Source organism: Urocampus carinirostris, chromosome 12 (assembly GCF_059441175.1).
Source record: "Urocampus carinirostris isolate Australia breed hairy pipefish chromosome 12, RoL_Ucar_1.0, whole genome shotgun sequence".
NCBI lineage: Eukaryota > Metazoa > Chordata > Actinopteri > Syngnathiformes > Syngnathidae > Urocampus > Urocampus carinirostris.
The window spans coordinates 31712321-31735062 of NC_142360.1; the positions used below are offsets into that span (position 1 = coordinate 31712321).

Genomic DNA, 22742 nt, shown 5'->3' on the forward strand with positions numbered 1-22742 from the left:
ATGCAATTTGTTGTGCGGTCTTATATGTAGATCTACAGTTGTTGCTTTGTTACAATCATATACTCTAAGTCAGTAATGATGTCATCTCGAGGTAGGTTTGCCCCTTGCGGGCTTTTATTAAGGTGTGACGCTACTTTGCAGATTTTCACTTTTCGCAGGTGGTTCTGGTCCCCATTAACCGCGAAAACAGATGGAATTCTATTTTTTTAAAATGATCCTCAGATCCGTCACTAGTGATAATAAGTTATTATCATTTGTAAAGAAGCAATTAAGTGAGCTAGGGTTAGTTCAGCCATTCCTCCCCCAAAAGTCAAACAGCTGTGTGAACCTGGAATAAACGAATTGTGGATTACGTTGGCAAGGGGGAATAAATGAGTAGAATACAATTCCCAGAAGTAAAAGGGAGCATAATTGAACAAAACAATCTGACACAGAAACACTTTCCAAAATGGAGAGTCTAAAAGCTAAGGTCAGGTTTTGTGCTAAAATGAAAGCATTCTCACATTATAAGCTTCAGTGCGAGGGCCTGAAATCTCTATTGTGAACATTAAAAAAAAAATCCTCCTGGCAACGTGAACCTCTCGACTTCATTGGCCTTCATGTGCCAACCATAATTCAAGCAGAGAAACACACCCAGTGCCAGGGACAAGCCAGACTCCGCCGGTTTAATGGGCAGCTAAAAAGCTGCGCTGTGTGTCGAACGGCATTAAAATTGACCGTCCCACATGCGCAAACTTGTTATCAAAGCCCAGATTGAAACGTGTCTCTTAGTTAGGCTAATGAGCCATCTGCAGAGTTCATTTAGGGACACAATCAAGGTTTTAATAAAAACAGAACCAGGGAATGTTAGACTCTATCATGGATCTTGCCCTGAGTGATCTGATAGTAAGTGAGTTCATTCTTGAACTCCCTCTTGTTTCACCTGGCCCCGGTAAAATCTGAACAACTAGGTCTGACAAAATAGTTCAAAATGAGCACTGCAGATTTTTAATACAGGTTCATTAAATTTTGTTTAATGTTTTATTAACAGAGACATGAAATGGATTTACTGTAATTAGTTTTACTCTGGGTGAGCGCTTCATTGGAAAAAAAGTGTGTTGCAAAAAACATTGAGAAGCCTTTCAAGTCAAGTAAAGTCAAGTCATGTTTATTTGTATAGCCCTTCATCACAAATAGTCTCAAAGGGCAGCACAGACCACAGATAATTGCAAACTACAGACTATTATTACACTATCCCCTGATCTAAAACCTACATGAGGGAAAGGAAAAACTCAAACACCTCAACATGAGGAAAATGAAGAAACTTTGAGAAGGGACTGCACAGTAAAACAACTCAGTAACTTAAAAAAATGTTTTTTACACCTGTCGGTATTTCAATATTGTTTGTCTTCCCAAAGATTTTAAGTTTAGTAGACACTCAAAAAAGGAGAGAAGATATAAATTAATTTTGAACTTGCAAGGAGAGCAGGAGACGACTGTAAAAGAAATCCCTACAATGCCAAATTCCAAACCTGTTCTGAGAACCTTCTCCTGATCCCCTTTTATCATTGAATCTCCCAGGTTAAAAAAGTAAATCCCCCCTAAAGGGCAAGGAAATCAAACAACAGCAACATTATTGATAGTGACAATGATGTAAACAGTGTATAATGTCAAAATAACGACCGCATCTACTACTTTTAAGTAAAATCTTAAATACTTTACTAGAAAATGGTTAACATTTATTAAATTAAAAAAAAACTATTTGTATATTGTTCTCAAAAATACATTTCAAGTCATGTTTTTTATGTTAACTTCTTTCTATACTAAAGTTAACTAAACTAAATTATCTTTATCAAAAAATTGTAGATACGTTTTCTCATTTTAAGAGATTTTTTTCTAACAGAAAAACAATAATTAAAAATAAATACATTCTACAGTATTTTTTTATAATGCACATAAAGAAGAATTTAAAGATCGGTTGTGCATTATGCACAAAGTTTTATGGTATATCAACATATTCGTGCAATGTATTTTCGGTCCAAAAAGAAAAACGATGACTACAATTGCAAAACATTGGATGCAACGAAATTCAAACCCGGGTTGCGGCAGTGAGGGAGCTGAATCTTAACCACTAGACCAACAGTGATTTAGATAACAGACGAAAAGGCATTAGATCATCACACTTTTATTTTTATTCACGATACCAGAGACGAATGTTAGAGAAAGGCAAAAAAAGAAAGTTATCCTGAAAGATATTTTTGACGCAAAAAAGCACAATGAGGGAAACAACGCATTAGTGTAGCTTTTGAAGAATTGGACTTTGAAGGACTTGGGGAGAACACGCTAACTCTGCAAAGGTAGCTTGAGACCCATAACCTCAGAACTGTGCAATGAACACAATAACCACTCACCCACTGTGCCACCCACAACATTTCTACCGATTTTTATTTATAAGATCTGCTAGATGAGACAATTTGATTATTGTGAGTACATATATTTATTTATTTTTCTTTTTGGGACAAAAAGGCAATAAAACCATACAGGCTACTTGTTAACCCATCTCTTATATGTATTAACTTGAAAAAAACCTAGCAAATATTATAAAACTTTTAAATAGAAAGAATAGCATCTTTGCTCTATGGTTAGTTTGACGGTAAAATTAATATACAATTTGTGGTGAATGGCTTAAACCCTCTTTTTTGAAACACAATCCTGCTTCAGGTAAAATAAATCAACCATACTGCCAACTTGTCTCCGTGTGAGTATCTAGACGTGAGCTGTGGCTTACAGCAGCTCAATGGGAGTGTTCTACTGGCAAAACGCACACAGTACTTGACCCTTTGTCCCGGCCGAGTGTGCGGCGCTGCGCTATAAATAAATGGAGCTGCCGCACGGGCCGAAAGAGCGAGTGAGGCCGAGCCATGATGAAAGTCTTGAGCGATACGAGCAGGGCAGAAGGGCGAGCCATGATTTAGTCCGACCACTTGAAGGCGACTGTAGGTGAGCGAGGGTGAATTTGAGGCTAAGCAATGTTAGATGTTGCACGGTTTGTGGGAGTGTTTGGTGGTCTGAGTTGTAGCCAACCTTAACGGCCGGACAGCCTCATAAGTAACCTTTGGCAAAAAAAGGGGCATTGGAACAAATGAGGGAATGTTATTAATGTGGTCAGAAAGCGAAGAAGTTGAGGACATTTTATTTGCGCTTGAAGCGACGGTTCAAAGCGTCAAAATGCGTGATTAGTGATCACAGACCGAAAAGCTGCTGTTTGGGATTAAGAACTCAGTTCTTTTGGGTTAAAAGGAAACATTCTTTTTTTTTTTTTTTTTTCAATGTAAAAAAGTGTCTGCTTACATGTGCACCAGAGGCTTTTATTCAAATGACTCATGCTTTAGGAATTACTGCACAGTTATAATTGTAAAAACATTATATCAATTCTTATCCATTACTTTGGACTCAGCAATGTCCAAAGTAGCCACAACCATTTTAGTAGGGTTGTGGCATACACTCAAAATGAAAATATATATATATTTTTTTAAGAAAACGAATCCATACATATATATGTATATATATATATATATATATATATCCATACATATATATGTATATATATATATATATATATATATATATATATATATATATATATATATATATATATATACACACATATATATATATATATATATATACACACATATATATATATATATATATACACACCGGAGCCATATCCCCCTAGTGTGGGGTAAAGAACATTCACATTTCTAACTCTTTCTGGGAGATTGATACAGAGGAGGGAATTCCCAGCCCATGCACTCACTCAACCCAACTGATGTGTTGGCAGTCATTTGGTGACCAATTACAATTATTAGAATTACAATTTCGAAATAATAATGGCAGCCCCCACCCAGAAAAAAACGTGTTATCTCAGAGTAAAACCCCATTATTGATGACTAAAAATTTGAATTTTCTTTACAAAGTGGTCAACTCTTAACAACTGTCTTTTTGTGGTTCTGTATTTGGTGGTTGTTACAGGGTTTGTTGAATCAACTATGTCAAGACATCCACAAAATCTTGATAATCTCAATATGTTATGTTTACAGCCTTTTTAACACAGGGTAAAAACACTCAAGAATGGAAAAGGAAGAGATGATCTTTCCGAGTAAATCGTGCGAGTTATGGTTGTGGCTAATTTTTCTTATTAAATATGAATTACAATGTTGATTCCATTGTAATTTTGACATTCTGTACACTTCTCCTTCAATGCGCACAGTCCAGACTCCAATAATTTAGTTTTAGAAGTGATAAACAATGCATTTCATTTTCTTTAATTCTACAATCAAAAAACAGATCAACGTGATGTAAAAAAAAAAAAAAACTCAGAACTTTTTTTTTTTAACCAATTTTGTGTCAGTTACAAACAAACCTACAACTAAGTAAACAAACAATTGAAAAACTAAAAAGTCTTAAGTCGGATATTAAAAGGAAGATCTAAACCAGGGGTGTCAAACTCGTTTTAGCTGGCGGCCACAAATGCCATAAAAAAAATCTCACGGGGGCCGGACTAGTAAGTTTAAGAGAAAGAGAGAGGGAAAAAAAGAAAGAGAGCAAGACAGAGAAAAAGAAAGAGTTAGAGAGTGAGAGAGAAATAGAGAAAAGAGAAAAAGAGAGAGAAAGAGAGAGTTAGAGAGAAATAGAGAAAAGAGAAAAAGAGAGAGAAAGAGAGAGTGAACAGGAGAAAGAAAAAGAGGGAGGAATAAATAAAAAAGAAGTGAGTCAGAGAGAAATGGAGAAATACTACCACAATTGTTTTGCAAGTATTAACTGGCTTTGGTGACTGCCGGTGGAAATATTTCAACCTGCAGCTTGATTTTCTCTTGTGCTTCTCTGAGTGTTGTCTTGCGGGCCGGATATAAACCATTGGTGGGCCTGATCTGGCCCGCAAGCCGCCTGTTTGACACCTGTGTTCTAAACAACCCTTTTCATCGTTCGATTGCACCATGTACACAAAATGGTTGAACATCATTCATGTACTTAATGTGAAATGAACCACAACTTATCTTCCACTTTGCACCGTAGCGTATTTTGGGGCTATACTGTTAAATCCTTAATAAATCTATAGAGACACATACAGATAAGTGCATATGGACCACGATGATATAGCTATATCAAAAACAGTTCTCAAAGATGAACACCGGACACAAGTACATACACACACGAATGTGCACAGACGTAGAGTTCGGCAGGGGAATTTCATCATTGTGCAGTGAGAAAGCTGACAGGTCAAGTGGAGGCTCTGAGAAAGTGGATTATTTTCCCGTTCTCTCAGTGGATGATGTTATCCTGTCGAGACGACGACGAGCCAATTTGGGCCGGTGTGGATGTGAGAATGTTGGCGCGCTGTGCACTGAGTGGACGGATGGAAGGTTTTGGGGGGGTTTGTAGCAGATGCATGACTGATTTTATATCATTGAGGAAGCAAAAAACGTCCAATTGTGAAGAAGATCTGAATTGTTTGGCTGGATATTTTTGGGCTGGCTCTACAACACTGTACTGTAATTCCTCCCTGCATCATGGTTTCGATAATTCGCGGATTTTGAATTGTCTAAATTTTGACTAATTTCAACGTATCGTGCATTGTTTTCTGCAGCAGACGCGCTAAGCACTCAGCTGCCGTGCCACCCGTATTTTGTTAGTAAAATTCAAAAAATGTTTTACCTCAACTTCAGTGTTGTCAAATAGGCTAAATGCATAACATACAGCACATATGAAATTACTTCCAAGCCTCTGATCTTAATCTTGGCATCGGGCCATTTTTTTCTAGTGCAAATAAAAACAAACGAATTATGGGTCATGGGTTCAAATCCAGCTACCAGACTTCATGTGCGAAGTTTGCATGTCCTCGCCATGCTTGCGTGGGTTTTCTCCGGGCACGCCGTTTCCTCCCACATTCCAAAAACATGCATGTCAGGTTAATTGGCCGGTCCAACTTGTCCCTAGCTGTGAATGAGTGAGTGAGTTGTATGTCTCTGTGTGCCTTGTGACTGGCTGGCAACCAGTTTAGGGTGCCCCCTGCCTACTGCCCGAAGATAGCTGGGATGAGCTCCAGCACTCCTGCAACTCTACTGTGGATAAGCGGTGCAGTTAGTGGATGGCTGGACTGACAAAATATACTAGAAACACAAGTAACTTAATATCTTTTTTACTTTATCTTGGGGCTATTCACACAATTTGGAGCATTGCTGTCATACTATGGGAACACAATCGGAGACAGAATGACACTATGCTGAAGGGTTACAAACATTGACCTATGGGGTTCTGCAGTTTTAACCCTAACACCCTAACCTCTAACCTTAACCCCCTAAACTTAAGCCAAACCCCACCCCTAACACCATACCACTCTAAACCTCACCGTAACCCCCTAACCCTAACCCAATAAATTTACAACTTTTACTGCATGTTCTGAAATAAAACAGTAATAAGACACATTGATTCCGTGTCCTCACTAGGGTTGAGGTTCGTGCAGGAGACAATCCCAGCCGACATTGGGCAATGGGCAGGGGACACCCTGGACTGGTTGCCCACCAATCACAGGGAACACAGAGACAGACACTCTCATAAAATCCCAAGGAAAATTTGGAATCATCATTGACCTGGCATGCATGTTTTTAGAAAACCGAAGTGCCTGAGGAAAACCCACGCAGCCACAGAAAGAACATGCAAATACTATTGAGGGACGCAGGTAACTGTAAGGCAGACGTGATCAGATGCAATAGAAATTGATCTCATTAACACAGATGTTCAGACACTAATTGGGGCCGTTTTAATCCTGTATTGTTATGCCCGTGCCTTCCTAAAAGGCCGTTTGTGTTGGACGTGAATCGACTTTTAAAGTAAGAGTTTAATCCAAGGTCAGCACTTGTTTGTACCATACATCGGCGGCCAGCCACCTCATTGATTGCGGTTAAATGTTTACATGGGCCACAAATTGCGTCTTTAAGTACAAAGGAGTGAAAGCAAAACCGGAGTGGTAGCGAGTGCGCTTCACAGGGAGTGTGTCTGTGTGTGCGTGTCTGACCTCCAACACATCAACCAACCTGCTTGTTACCAGACCAGACACTTTTTTTACCTCACACGTTATAGCAGCCGAGGGATCCGCCCATTTCGGTGCCAGATGCTAACCATCTCCCTAACCCCGAATGTGTGTCCGTGTGTACCGTATATGTCAGTCATGCAATGTGAGTCAGAAGGTTGCGTAAAGGTGAACATGCAGACTGGGACTCATATACTTGTATGCGTGCGTGCCTTAATATTTGTGCGTGCTTGTGAAATGACTTTAATTTTGCGTGCCAACACATATTTGAATCCCTCGCCTCCGCCTCCTTTGCTTCATTAACGAACAACAAAAGTTAGCAAATGTGTGCGTTAGTGAGTGTGTCACACTCTAACATGTGGTTCACATTTCCTCTGCAGCCACATGTGCAAACACAGTCAGAGCTGGAGGAATCACTTGAACTCAATAGGTGGCGCTACGGATCTTAAATATATGCTATTAGATGACCAGAGTTGGGCACGTTACTGAAAAAACAAAAACAAAAAACAATTAGTTACAGTTACTACTTACTTCATTAAAAAAGTTATTATGCTACCTTCGAGATTACTGACACACAAAAGTAACGGGTTACTCTAAAAGTAACAACCTAGTTACAAATTGCCATCTATACTCGCATTGAAGCTGATTCCCCAAAGCTGATTTAAAATAGCTACATAATAAAACAAATGGAAGAAAATGTGTACACTAACTTGTGGAAACAATGAAACATTAATATTTATTGGCTTGTTCAATCTTGAGACACTTCATATCTATTAAGGCTTCGAATGACTCGAATATTTCATTCTCCATAATGTCCAAGATGGTTTCTCTTTTTCTCCAGACATAATGTATTTCAAAAATAATTTTACAAATAAATACACCCATATTAGGCAGCACAGGAGCGCAGTGGTTAGCACGTGCGCGGCACAGTTCTGAGGTCATGGGTTCAAATCCAGCTACCAGCCTTCCTCTGCGGAGTTTGAATGTTCTCCCCGTGCTTGGTTGAGTTTCCTCCGGGCACTCCGGGTTCCTTCCACATTCCAAAAACATGTATGTCAGGTTAATTGGCCGGTCCAAATTGGCCCTAGTTGTGAATTAGCGAGTGAGTTGTATGTGTGCCATGCAACTGACTGGCAACTAGTTCAGGATGTTCCCTGCCAACTGCCCAAAGATAGCTGGGATGGGCTCCAGCATCCCTGCGACCCAAATGAGGAAAAGCGGTGCAAATAACGGATGGATGGATGGATGGAAGACCTACATTTCTGGCATTTTTACTGTAAATTATGTGCCACATAGATTCTGTTGTTCCTGTCAAGGCCATGCCCCATTCCGATGCGCTACCTACCATTCGCTACCAGAGACACACAATCAAATATACAATTATAAACTGATTTCAGTATCTTATTTTACAGTTCAAAACACCTCTTAAATGCAAGCATATACAGTAGGGGGAGTATCTAATGAAGACAAATTTCAGTGTCCTCATATTTTGTCCTTTGCACGCTGCCACCATAACTGTAATCAGGTAAATTTTAAAGGTACACACAAACTTGCTGGCAGAACTTCAGTTGTTTTACCATCGTGAGCAAATGAGTAAAACTGAATTATTAGAGAACTTTGTTACCAATGATCCACTTTCATATGTAGTGGAGTAATGCACCGTAAAATAACAACAGTTGAGTGACAACATTTTCGTAATAACGCGTTACAGTAGTTGTTACCGAGGAAAAGTAATTGTATTCCTTTGTAACACGTTAGTACCAACAGCGAAGATGACGCCACTGGCTGGATTCATTTTGTAACCGAAAAGTACCAAGAATGATTAACAATCGATCTGATTAAAATCAATCCTGCAATGCACTAGAACCTGGCTGGCTTTTGCCTAAAAAAGAACAGCCGCTATCCTAATTATGGAGGATAAAGGTTATATAATCATACCCATGCTCATCTTAATGGGCAGTTTCTCCTTGCTGGCCGCTTCAACCAGCTGCCGTCGGACTTCCAACACTGCTTCTTTGTGCTTGCTGGTGAGTATTGCCTCCCAAAGAGAACAGGCTGCAGGTGACCTGGGAGCAAAAAAGAATAAAAATGACAGATTCAGTTGTTGTTTTCTGGTTCAAATTCGGAACGGGTGATATGGTAAAAATATAAACCTTCTCTTTTTTTAATAAAATCAATATCTCGATTTCAAACAAAATTATTTGGAACAAATGTCTCTAAACCATTTGTGGTACAATTTTCCTTTCTTGATGAACTAAAAGAAAATATTCAATTCAGGCAAGTAACGCTTCCTGAATATCAAGATGTGATTCGACATAAATACTACAAGAAGAAATGTTTGACGAGATTAGTTTCAACAAAACAAGAACTAATTGCAAAAAAAAACATGTTTTGCAAAATTAGTATTAGTGGCTACTGTTTGAGATGCTAGCAATAGAAAGCTAGGACCGCTCAGTAATTGCAAGGGACATTTTGAGATAAGCCACAGACATTAGCACAGTCAAGTAAACCTGATTTGTATGCACACACCAACTGGCCACTAATCATCAACGCAAGCGACAGCGTTTATCATACTGGCATTAGCTATATTTCTCCTGAATCCAGACCAAAGACTGCAGGAAAATCTAAATGGAATGAAATAGGTCCTATACATGATTTAATTAACTGTAGGTTTATACACGATAAGGTTCTTCTGGATCCAGTGTCGTCCTAATGTCCACTTCTAGCTCAATCTTTAAATCCTAACAATATAGTGTGACTATATCACATTCTAAAAAGGTACCATGTTTGACAAATAATTGTCAAGTGCTAACATCAAGGGTGTTTTGTTCTATGATACAGTATATCAAGCATTGTTTCACGTTTTTCCAATGTTCCACAAGGCCAAATTCTATGCCTTGTGGCATTTTGCAGTTTGCCAAGCTGGCTACTGATGATGTCCAGCCATTGACTCACGAAGCAGCTTATCCTAAATGATGTCCCAAGTGTGGTGGCAATCTTCAGTGATGGTACGCTACAAGTCAGTCACAGGGCTAAACTGTAAAAGCCCTACCCCAAATTCCAGGTAAAATAACCAAATAGGAATGAATGGAACTATTTCACATACTGCGCAGATGTGTTGCTTACTGCAAGTCTGCACAAAGAAGATGGATGAGACCCGAATTTTGTCCGATAGTTAAGAGCGTGTTGACTCCCCTGCGGGACCCCGCACAGGAAAAAGCGGGAATTAGCACTGACTCAACATTTGGAATGTTATCCACATCTATGTTAATACAGATGTAGTGTGTCAGAGCCTGCGGAAAGCAAAGCTCCACTAGATAGCATCTCTCCATGGTACCTTTATCTCAACTCTTACGGAACACTCTGATCCGCCTCGCCAATGGGACCTTAGCACATGGGCTAGTGTGCGTGACACAATCAACATATGCCAGAACCAACATCGAGGAAGATTATCGAATGCTTGAATTGAGTACAATGCCTAGCAGTTTGAAGGCATATCAATAGTAATTTAAATAGTAATAACACGTTGCATATCTGGACTCATCACGTTTTACTTTTTTCTATCCCTTTTTATTTGATTTATAAAACTTAATGAAATAAACAGATAAAAATACATTTAAATAGGTCAGACACAAGCACTTAATAATGGTGAAGTTTTAAAAGCGCCTTTGATAAGATTATTTTCAACTCTTGTTTAGTTGTCAATACTAATGCAACATATTGATGAAGTTCTTAATTTCAGATATTAGATTTCGACAACAAGGATAGAACTCGTTTTCACTTTAGCAGGTTTCTTTAAATTGTATAACATTAGTTTCCAATCTCGATTTCCTGATTGTGTGACAATTCTGACGGGTACCAATAGTTTGCAAATAGGTATCGATACATACCAAGAGTGCACCAATATCGTAATCCTCCAGCCAGTCACAGATCCCATTTATTTATTAACATACACCCTAACTCCTTGACTTGACCAATCTTGTGTGTGTGTAAAACAATAATTGGAACCTGTGTCTCCTGCAGATAACATGGCAATCTCAAAAATGACTAATGATGAAAAATATGAGATAAGTAGAAAAAAATGTGTCTTATTTTAAGGGTAGGGCTGATTACTGACGTTACAAAATCATTAAAATGAAGACTGATGAATTAGCAAAGACTAATTTTCACCATTACAGGCTTTACAACGAAAAATCAAAAAAATATGAAGGTTGATTTCAAATATGTGAAAATAGACTATAGCACACCTGTCAGTCAGATGCTCTAAATCCAAATGAAATGGAAACGATTCCAAAAGAATCAAAAGGCCCTCCTCCATTTCATTCAAAATAATTCAAACGCCAATGACATATTTATTTCATTTCTATTCTTTGATTTTCCACAGCGCTGACAGCTTGTTGTCGGGGGACTAAAAAAACTGAGATTCCCAGCTTTTACGTCTCTCTTAAAAAATAGAGACTGCGGCAGGAGGCAATGGAAGCGGACAAAAAGCGAGCGAAGGTAGATGGAGGAGGGGGCGCTTGTTGACAAATGGGCTGGCTTTTCTTTTTTTCTTCATTGCATCGTCTTTTGTGCTTTCTAACTGCTGCCATGTGTTTAATATCAGATGTAATCGGTTCCAGACCTGAGAGCGCTTAGCAGGGGGGGTCGGTATAGCGTGTTGGGACGGCCGCCATCGCACAAACGTGTAAAACATACAAAAAAACAACCAAACACGGCATATTACGTTTAGTGGTGAAGAAAAATATACGAAAGTAAATCAGTTATTTCGCAACAATCTGCCAAAGTTGTGGGGAACCCTAGACGAGAGTCCAGACCAATGACAGATTCATTTCGGGAGAACATTATTATCACTTTGCGGAAGCTCGGGAGAGAGCAAATTGTGAAGTAACATCCCACGTGTTTGACGTGTTTGAAATGTTACGCTTCGACTCGACCGTGTCCGAGAACGTGAGCGTCTTCTGCTCTATAACGTTTGCAAAACATCTGAATGTGTGTGTTCTCTGAGGACCAAAGAAGTGGATAAAATATGGTTCTCATTTGGCTCCGTGCCCAACCTTCACCACATAAACACACACACACACACACACATCACTTCTTGACGCCTTTCCCGCTGGGCCATTTGGTTAGGGTGGGGGTGGGGCTTCAAGCTGAAGTTTATAATGGCCCCAAACTAGGTGAGCAACGGTCCACTTGGGAAAATTTGAGGTGGAGGCTTTATTTCGGGGTTTTGACAATTCTGACCAAAACCTGCCTGTAGGAGGCACTCATGCACTCCACTTGTCTCCTGAAAGCAGAGAGTGTGTGGTTAGGGAGCTTATTTGTGAGCACAGCAAAGGTGGCGAACATCATATAAAACAGCGTAAAACAGGCATGGGAATGACTAGGCATATTTAAGTGATGAAATACCAGATGAATGTCTGCATGCCTTAATGAATGAGGCGGATTGAGGAGAAAAAGGGGTGCTGGGAGGGGGGATGCGTTCCTGGAAATGTGTGAGAAGGCTAAGAAGAATGTTTCTGTTTTTCTGTGTGTGCGTGCACTCATGTATTGTAAAGTGTATTTTCTTTTGCAAAGGCAGAACCTCTAAAAGAGGTGGATCTCAAGTTTGTTTGTACTTTGAGGAATTTAAGAAATGAAAATTAAACTTGGATATATTTAAACGACAATGCCTCATAAAAAAGGGATCAAAATATGTCTACAGAAAACTGAGGGTTTGGGTTCTAGCAGATTTTGTATTTTCTAAGGATTTAACAGTTACCATAATTAATGTCATTTGTGTTTGATATTTGTTGAGATCATTTATTTGAAATGTAAATAGTGATTTATTCATTCTCCTGCCACTTATTCTAACTTTTGCCACAGGGCTCCTGGAGCCCATCCCAGCACACTTAGGGCACTGGCCAAGGGACAACCTGGACTGCTTGCAGACCAAACCCAGGTCACAGAGACACAGTCAACCATTCATTCAGACACTCATTTGTAGGGACAATTTTGACGAGCCAATCAACCTGCAGAAACAGCCATCCTCTGAAAGAAGAATCGACATGGTCTAGAAAATGATTTGTTTTGTTGGTTATAATTTTGGATTCATATTTCAACTTTAAAGCGAAGGATGGTTAACTTGGGTTAAACAACAGTTGACACCTTCAGTCTGTATGTTTTTACTAGTACTGTAGGAGAAAGGACATGTCCATGATGAAACATACCCATGCACTGCAGAGATGCTTGAGTCGGAATCCATGTCCAAGTGAGGTTAGAGGTTTACTTTTATGGACGTTAGTTCAAATTCCAACTATCATACGACATCAGGGGCCCTTGGACTGTCTTCCATTATGCATGACGCATGCTTGTACTTACATGCAAAGTTTATGTCGTGATTCATCGTGAGTGAGCCTCGGAAATTAAATACCATCCCTAAACACACTCTTATACAGGATTCAAATTTCTCATGGAGGTCCATTAGCTTTTATTTTCCTGATTACCTCCAACAGAATTATGTTCTCTGTTTGGCCACACTATCTTCCGCAGCTGCTACACACAATTACCTTATCCAGCTTTTTTCTTTGTAACATGCAAAAGAAAAACAAAACAAAAACAAGGACCAATAAAAATCATAGGAGGAACCGCAACTGGAGTGAAAACATGTGTTTGTTCGAGTCCCGTCCAAAAACAACACGGCTATTTCAGACAGTTGTTAATGCTGTCTGTTGTTGACAGCTAGGATATTTCATAGCACGGCGCTTACATCTTTCACTTTTTAGGGGGTTAGGTGCGTGTCAGCACCCTCAAATCTCACACCCCCACACCCAAACTCACCTTCTGGCAAGTTGAACGCAACCGACTGTGTGGCAAATGCGTGTGGATGTATGGAAAAGGTGGTTTGAATGATGGCGCACTCTGACGTTTGTGCAACGTGTGTCACGGGAGGAGACGAGAAGCAGAACGCCGGCCTTGAGTGTCTGTGTGTCCTGGTGAGAGCGACACAAAAATGACCCTTGAGATTTATGGGCCGGGGCCTAGAGCAGGAAGTAAGGAGAGCAAGGGAGGCAAGACTACCAAAAAAAAAACATAAATTCCATGAATGGAGCCCTGCATACACTGTTAAAGGCAAATCGGTAAAATGATCATCTAACATCAAGATAAGATTTGGTGTCCTGTTTTCAATCGACACTTAAATGGTCCAATTTCTTCTATGAGCCTTGGAATCTGCCCCCAAAATGCTGCAACAAACAAAATTAATTTTATGGAGAAAATACTTGCTTTTGGGTTTTGTTATGAAGGAGATTGTCATTTTCGCACATTGTTGTTTAATTATTTTTCAAAAATTCTATTGTTTCAAATTTTACTCAATTTTTTTTTTATGTATTGTTTGACCACTAGATGTTGCTGTGTGGTGTAGTGCAGGGGTTGGCACCCCAAAATATTTAAGGAGTCATATTTGACTGAAAAAAAGCATGTTTGGAGCTGCAAACATATAAAAGCTTTATATAGGCCTTATAATGATTAAAACACATACCTCATGTATATAATATATGTATCTATATTCGTTGTCATATGTTCAGAATTCTTTTGTTATGTTTGTCCTGCTACGGAAACGGAAATTTTCCATTATCAAACATTTTTTAAAAAGCCCCTTGTAGCCTCTAGAGAGTTGCATGCTGCTCCAGAGCCACTTGATGCTGACCATCTGTGTAGTAGAACAGAAAACGAGTGCTAAAAAGCACACGGAAGAATATAATCTACAGACACTCAGTGACAAAAACAAAACATTTTACTTCTCATTTTTTTGCCCAGCCTTTTTAAGGTTTTGGGGTACCCGTAGCAGCAAGATGGTGGTCATTTGCGTCAGCTCCATTTAAGTGAAGATCAATGTATGTAAATCAAATGCTAAATTTTTGACCTACAAGAATTTTAAAAGATACACTTTCTAAGAAAGTCCTTGTCTTTTTCTTTTTAGTATTTAAATCAACATTGTGTTAATAATAACTCAAGTCTTTATTACCATTAGTAGGCATTAAATAATACACACTGTCCTTCCTTAAGTATCTATTTTTATTTCACTATATTTCTACATTGTTTTTCTCGTAAAGATATTAAAAAAGAAAAAAAGAATCAGCAAATGAATAAGCTATTCATTGAAAATACAAACATTTTTAATTAAAATAAAACAAAAAAATATAGGAAAATAAAATGAAACAGATAACGAAATGAACACCGTTACTTGGGAACAAGAACATATTACTTGCTAAAATGTATTATTTTCCATATTTACATTTATCTTAACGGGCTCTTTGGCAGCAGTAGTAGTGGGCTTTACAATATGTTTAAAACTAATAAAAGTAAAAGGGCATATCATTTCTACAAACGCTGTTAATACAAAGTGAATAGAAGGCTTTATTGTAAGCAATACGGAGGAAGCTTGGGAGGGTGGGGGCTCCGTTTTAGCATTTGAAATGAAAGGCAACAGCGTGGGCTGTTTGAAGCAGTTGGGCATGAAGATCTGAAGCGCTATCTGTGCGGATGTTTGATCCAGCTGTTTCAGAATAAATGTGTAGTGTCCTTTGGAAGGAAACTGCAATAAAAGAGCATCAAACAGAAATATAAAAAATTGTAACATTATCTGCGGCTTGACGTGAACAAGCTGTTGAGGTGAAAGTCACCTGCTGGCTTCACGCACAGTCAATGTCCTCAGCATCACAAAGGGGAAGAGATGCACTTTCCTTAGAATTCTATCAGTCTCATCTGAAGTTCAAGCCAAATCGCTATTGATTAAATCTCTGTGATCTTATACTGGAATGGTTCTTTGTTGATATGATAAATATCATATTTTGTAATTAGCGAAACTACTATTTCTGTATAATCCTCAAATCCTGGCAAACAGATTAAGAAAAGCAAAAAATATCAAAGTGTGAAATTAAGCGACCAAAAATAATTTGCTGCAGTAAGACATGGCACAGAACCAATGATCCAAATGTATACTTCCTTTTATTTTGTGCATTTTGCACTTTTGAAATTGCACAAAAAGAAGATAATTTAATACATGTTAAGATTCACAAGTTGAATGTTGTACTTCACGTCATTCATTTCTACTATTATAGATGCAGAGCTAGTATCAGAAGAAGCCTGCTCCCTCATCACCCAAAAAGTCTCGGAGGTAAAATTTGAATAATAAAAATCAGGAGTAAATTATAATCTCATCATCCAATCAGTAGAACCATCAATTAGTTTTTAGGTATTGTAATTATTGTATTTTCCCTACTATAAGGTGCACCAGGTTATAAGGCGCACCCCCCAAAAATAGTTGTTTCCCCCTATATTTTACATACATAAGGTGTACCGGACTATAAGGCGCTACAGTGGGAACGTCAACAAAACAGTCAGATAGTTCAGTCAAACTTATTAACCCCTTAACCATCTGACGGCCCTTAAAGAAGCAAATGCGTGTCTCAAACATGCCGGACACGGTGTCTGTACAATTTCACCAATCACTAAAATGCGTCATTCCACATATCATTAAGAAGGTTAAACTCTTGGGATTCAAGAAATGCCAACCAGTGTCTATCTATCTATCTATCTAGTTTATTTTTTTCTTTTTCGCTGGCAACTGCGTGGACAGCAAAGTAAGAATTTCATCGTGTAGGGAAACGTGGTTCTTTACTGTGCATTTGAAAATAGTAATAGTAAATCCAACCGTGTAAAATATTTACACAATCCAAAACACGCAATAATGCCGACAAATAAAAGAGAAAATCCACCGAGAAGCATCTGCATCGATGGACGTTGCTTGTTGCTAGCTGTCTGTTTAGCCCCATAATTCCTGTTTACAAGTACAGACTACATTAGAAAAAAATGTTCTCTCCATGCCGTTGAGCAACCAAACAGGTGATTAACATATTTTTCGGCCAATTGCAGGCTTTGTTTTGCCCCGCTTTAGCCTATGCAAGCCTGTAAATGCTAAAAAAGACCCGCCTGCTTTTACTGAATAACTTTAGCCAATAGTGACCGATTCAAATGATAATTTGGTTAGGAAATGAAACGCCAGTATAGAGACAGTATCCCAGCATGCACTGCGCACTACTTCTCCTACGGGGGAAAATCTAGTCAGTGGCTGCTTGCCTTAGTTGTGAGACCTTGCGACTCAATATTGATCCATATATGAGGCGCACTGTATTATAAGGCGCATGTTCAGCTTTTGAAAAAAAAAATTAAGGCTTTTAGGTGCGCCTTATAATCGAGAAAATACCGTAAGTTAAATGACTTAAAATTTTTAATAATTTCACTGGTATTAAACTTTGGCTTAAGAGCTACATGATACCATAACCTTTATAAAATTAATATGCCAACTGTGGTTCTAGGATTGTGTACTATTGACTTTTGCCTAATGCGGGACTCAAACTGTGACGGCATAGGTAGTTACAATCGTGGAACTTAAATGTGATGATTGATTTTTGCAATGCGGAGATGGAATAAGAGCTTGCTCTGTCCACTCCACGCATCAGCCCGGTATTGCAGTACCTCCGGGAACGGTGCATTCGCAATGGTCGCAGCAAGGCTTTAAGGCTAGGACCTTAGCTTGGCCTTTTGGCTGAGAGTAAGAGTCCCGGCTCCTTGGCTTTGTAGCGTATTATGAACTGACCGATAACGGATATTGGATAAGTAATAAAGACAATAGAACAATAACCCTTAAAAAAGGATCTTACCTTTACCTCTTACCTTTACCTCCGACTCTCCTATATCTCAGGGACTAGTGGCTACATTTTGAGAAACAAAATGGGATCCCAACACAGATAAAGTTTTCCTCATTTCAAATTTGTGATACGCACTGGCGGATTTGGCAACTTTTTAACTGTATAAATCACACAAGCCCTTGAGTATAACATGCATAGCATAGAATGAATGTAGGCAGTTTTCCTTCACTTCTCGTCTGTCATCAACGCGTCTACTTTTTTAAATTATTAATATTATTTTTACCATTGGTCGTTTTGGCAGGGCAGGAATAAGTGTGTCTTTCACTCTACATAAGGCACATTTGAGGAAGATGGGTGCCTCACCGAGTGTTTTCTCATGGCTGGGAAACAGGGGAAAACACGGAACCAGATCCCCACCTTGGCCACCCATGCACTCATGCACACACGGTCCCCCAAACAGAACCAAGGTGCATAGAAACTCTGTGCCCTCCTTCAATGGGATTCAACCACACAGGGCGAGGAAAGTATTTCCTGAGCCAAGCACAGCACAGACGCGGCGGCGAAGGTAGCCAACCACAAACTTGCGTCGCACATGGCGAAAGTTTACTCAACTCTGCACTCAGCAGCTTGGGAAAAGTGAGAGGTCTGCTGAGACTCAACTGTGAGGATAGAAGAACCACGAGGTTAAAGGCGTGGTTACTGCACCCTAACAATCACCCTCAAGGTTACAGACATAAAAAATGGAGTGTAATTGTCACATAAGTGTGGGGTCTGCCTGCTGCCCGGCCAGTATTTGGGAACGGACGGCACGCTAATCTACGTAAATAAACTGGAATCACTCCAAGGAAATATCATGCTACGCCAAACCGACAATAACAAGAGAAAACCCCTCGTCAAAACACATTCAGTTTAAAAATAAGCACGCAAATCATAGCGTAGGTGTGTCAATATTGTCCACCAGTAAGAGGAAGTCCTTCACAAGGACCAGAAATCATGTAGAGAGAATCAGTGGTTCGGCAGTTGGAATGCTTCGTGCAAAATCCATGGCCCTCGAGCTAACGTCATTACCGACTTAGAGTGTACGAAATAACAATTATAGATCTACAAATAACAAACACACAAAACATAATTGCAGCTGAATGGATGGTTTTATTGTCATACAACAGTAAAACGAAATTTGAAGGCTTCTTTTTTCAGAGTAAGAAAGCAATTTAGAGAGTTGCTGGCTAGCTGCACGCTAGCATCGGGTGTCTTTGATTTGAGCAAAGTCTTCGCAATGATTGAAATAAAAGAATCCCAAATGTAGCGGTTTCCCTCAAATTGAAGCACTATGTCATCCGTTTCATGGCTAATGGACCTGGCATTGGGAAGATACATGGTCCGCAGCGGTGGCTTAGCAGAGCTGTTAGCTTAGCTGTCATTGCTTTCTTTCCGAAACGTTGCCTAAGTCGATTTGCAGACCCGATAATAATCTCTGGAGCATCGGGTGGTAATCAGCCTTTTTTTGCATTCTTCTGACTTTCCTCAGAGTCTGATTGAATTGATGAATTTCAATTCAATGTGAAGAGATGCTTAAAGCTAGCAGTAACTGTAGCCGTGCCCTGAGATTGTTTTGTTTTGACATAGACTGCGCACGCCCACCATAGCTGTTTGAATGACAGCATACACAAGCCTATCAGAGTCACGTACGCAAACAGCCACACCCACCCAAAACACGCACACAATCCACTCTGTGCAGGAACTTGCTGTGTGCTCTCTCTGACCACAATAATTGATACGCGGATATTAATGACAATAAAGACAATTGAAATAAAAATTTGTGAAGGAGTGAACCAGCAATAACGGAAGCGTGAAGTAGCGAGCGGTCTGTATTCCTCAATGTTGTTTGTTATTTGACTATTATGCACAGCTTACATTATTGTCACCATCGGCCAATAAAGGTTCTGTTCTTAGAATATTCACACCCTTTAGGGTGGATCTGCTTTTTGTAACCTATGAGAGTTCATAAAAAGAAAGGTTCCAAGGAAGGGCTTTTAAAAAATATTTTTAATTTGGTATTGTGGGGTTTTGTATACTCCTCTCTTGTTGTCCTTGCATGTTCAAAATTTTTTGAGGTCTTCTCTTCTTATTTTGAGTGTCTACTAAACTATAAACTTATCAATCAGCTTTTCTTTTCTTTTTCATTACAAACAATGTCCTTAATAATCATCCTTGGTATTTTGGAAGTAAAACATTACTTTCAAAAAAATATCTAGTTTTAACTGACTGGAAGTGAACCATTTACCTTATTTTAGGAAAGATAGTTGTTTGTCTTTTTTTTTTGTTTTTAGGAGTAAAGTGAAACAGTTACTATTGTTTAATAAAGTGCAACATTTATTTTTTTTGTGTGGTGTGAACAGTATGCCTTTTTAATGTGCATACTCTATCAATTTGTCTTCATTTAAGTAAACTGAAACTTAAGTTATTTGTTTACTTTTTAAAATAACTACGTTGATGGTGGTATTTTCATTTTAGCATGTACATCCAAAATATCAGGGTGAGTGAAAAGAAATGCAATATTTTTAGGATATGAAGACTTTCTGGAGGAAGTAAACCATCAATTTAGTTTTCGTTCCAATAGTAGAGTTCAAAAATCAACAATTTGTTTTCTTTTCGGGAAGGTTAGTGTCAAATATGTATGAATTGTCTTCGGGAAACATCGATCTTGTCTTCAATTTGAGAGATTGAAACATACAATCTATTTGTAATGTTGTGCTAAGAGCCGCATCAAAGTTGACTTCTTTTTAAGATGAGAAACCTCAATGAGTTGACTTAGTTTTAGCAAAGTCTAAAATTAACATAAGTTTCTTAAATAGATAGCATTAATAAATAAATTAATATCAACATCAACTCTTGTTTCATGTTTTGTGAACTGCAACATCAATAGTTTGTTGTTTTTGCAAAAGTGGGACATCAACAGACTGCCAATTGAAAAAAAAACGAGTCCATATAAGGAATTCAGTTATGCTGTCGGCATAAACACAAGCTGCTTCAATTTGATGCATTTGCATGAGAACATGAAAGGGCTTTGTCTCAAACACAGCACTCGAGTAAATTGGAAAATCTGCATTTTGTTGCCACGTTCTCCTTGGCGAACATCTGCGACGATGCTCGATCAGGACATCTGTTCGGCAAAATGCAAGGCCGTTACCCAACTTTTAGTGGCTTATAATGCTTGGGTGGTGCGAACACTCCCCAATATTTTTCCCAACGTTTTACGTGGCTACAGTATGCAAGGATGATGTAACAAATTTATATTCACTCAACATGACAGAAAATGTTATTTGGTTGTTGTTTTTTTTTTTATTCCAGCCGGCCTTTCTGTTGCTTTGCGGCATGCTTATGTTCATCCTAATGCTTAGAAATCCAAAACAGCCCTCCAAGTCCATAGTAAACAAACTTAATGATGTAGAAATAATGTAATTAATACAATATACAATGTTTTAACAAATTGAAAAATCAAAAAGTATTAGAAATGTATTTTAGTTGCTATAGAGTAATCCCTCACAATGGCACGGTTCATTTTTCCATGTCGCTGCTTAACAGATTTTTATCATGCATTGTGTCCTGCATTCTGATTGGCTAACAGTATCCAAGAGCGTAGGTGTTGGTAGAAAATCTCTACTGTAGGTAGAGTTTACAGTACTTTTATTTGTTAAAGTAATGCTTGGACCAGTAAAAAAGGTTGTTCTTTGGTTTCAATGTATAACAGAGTATCTAATGTATAATGATTTTGAACAAATGAAGTTTTCTATTTCATTGATTTTGTCTAACAAGGGTTCTTTTTGAAACAACCTCTGCAGTAAACAAGGGTTCACTTTATTGGATTACTGAGAAAATAAAATTAATATTTGGAATTCATACAGGCAGTCTACTTTTTTACGTATTTCAATTATTGATAAATGTATTGAGAAATATAAAAACATTCACAGATACACACAATCTTAACACACAATAAAAATATGTTTTGAGCAGGGGTCTCCCAAGTGGTGCCCACAGACGCCAAACGGCCCCCCTAAGGACAGTTGAGGCGTCCACGGACCTGTTCTGAAAATAGCTCACCAGTTCTGGGTCATTGTGATTTTCTAGTAAAATTATTTTTTTTTTATTGGTTGACTGCGTTGATTGAACCCTATTCTCAATAATTAATGTCGTGATAACATAGTAACAACATAGCAATAAAGTGATGAGTTATTTTAGAAATTCTAATAAATAAATTCCAATTCATGGGCTTCATGCACAAAAAAAATCTATTTTAGTATTGATAATTATTTTTAAGCAATTAATTACAAGAATAGAATGAGAATATGTTCAAGTATAAAACAAATGTATTCATTCATCTTTTTATTGATTTATTTTACATAAAATACCACTGACTAAACTCTAATGTATGGGTTTCATAAAACGAATGAGCAAAAAATGTGCACTTTTTCTTTTAGCTAGCTATCTAGCTACCTTTTTAGCTTTTTTAGCTAGCTATCTTCCTACCTAGCTAGCTAAATTTGGCATTTTTTTGCATGCTATCTATGATAAAGTTTTGCTAATTATCAAGCTAAAGTTTGGCATTCTTTTTATCGATCTATCTATCTAGTTTTGAGCTTTCTAGCTAGCTATCTAGCTCCCTTTTGTTTACCTGTTTACATTTCTAGCTAACTATCAAACTACGGTACTCTTTTAGCTATTTAGCAAGCCATCTAGGTAAGGCGCAATTTTAGAAATTCATATCAAACTGACTGCCCTTTGTGCTAACTAGTAACAAGAAGTCTCCCTCAGCTTGAAAAAGGTTGGAGACCCCTGTTACAGAGTTACTGATATAATTAATCGTTTTTTTTGCTATTTTTTAAAAACAATGTTTCAGAAAAATATTTTTCTATGTTGTTTAACTATGTAAGTCAACAATTCAAGTCGCGATTATTTGTATAGCCCTTAATTACTCAAAA

The 22742-nt window shown here is 38.3% G+C and overlaps 1 protein-coding gene and 1 pseudogene across 1 annotated transcript in view; one reads left to right on the top strand and one right to left on the bottom strand.

Annotated features, from left to right (window-relative positions):
- scfd2 (sec1 family domain containing 2) overlaps window positions 1-22742 on the bottom strand; it is a 180883-nt gene that overhangs the window by 153511 nt on the left and 4630 nt on the right. The window contains exon 4 of the mRNA XM_088350310.1: window positions 9011-9138. Within this exon, the coding sequence (XP_088206436.1) occupies window positions 9011-9138 (128 nt within the window). The remainder of the gene's footprint in view (window positions 1-9010; window positions 9139-22742) is intronic.
- On the top strand, window positions 17516-17605 carry LOC148355537 (U2 spliceosomal RNA; annotated as a pseudogene).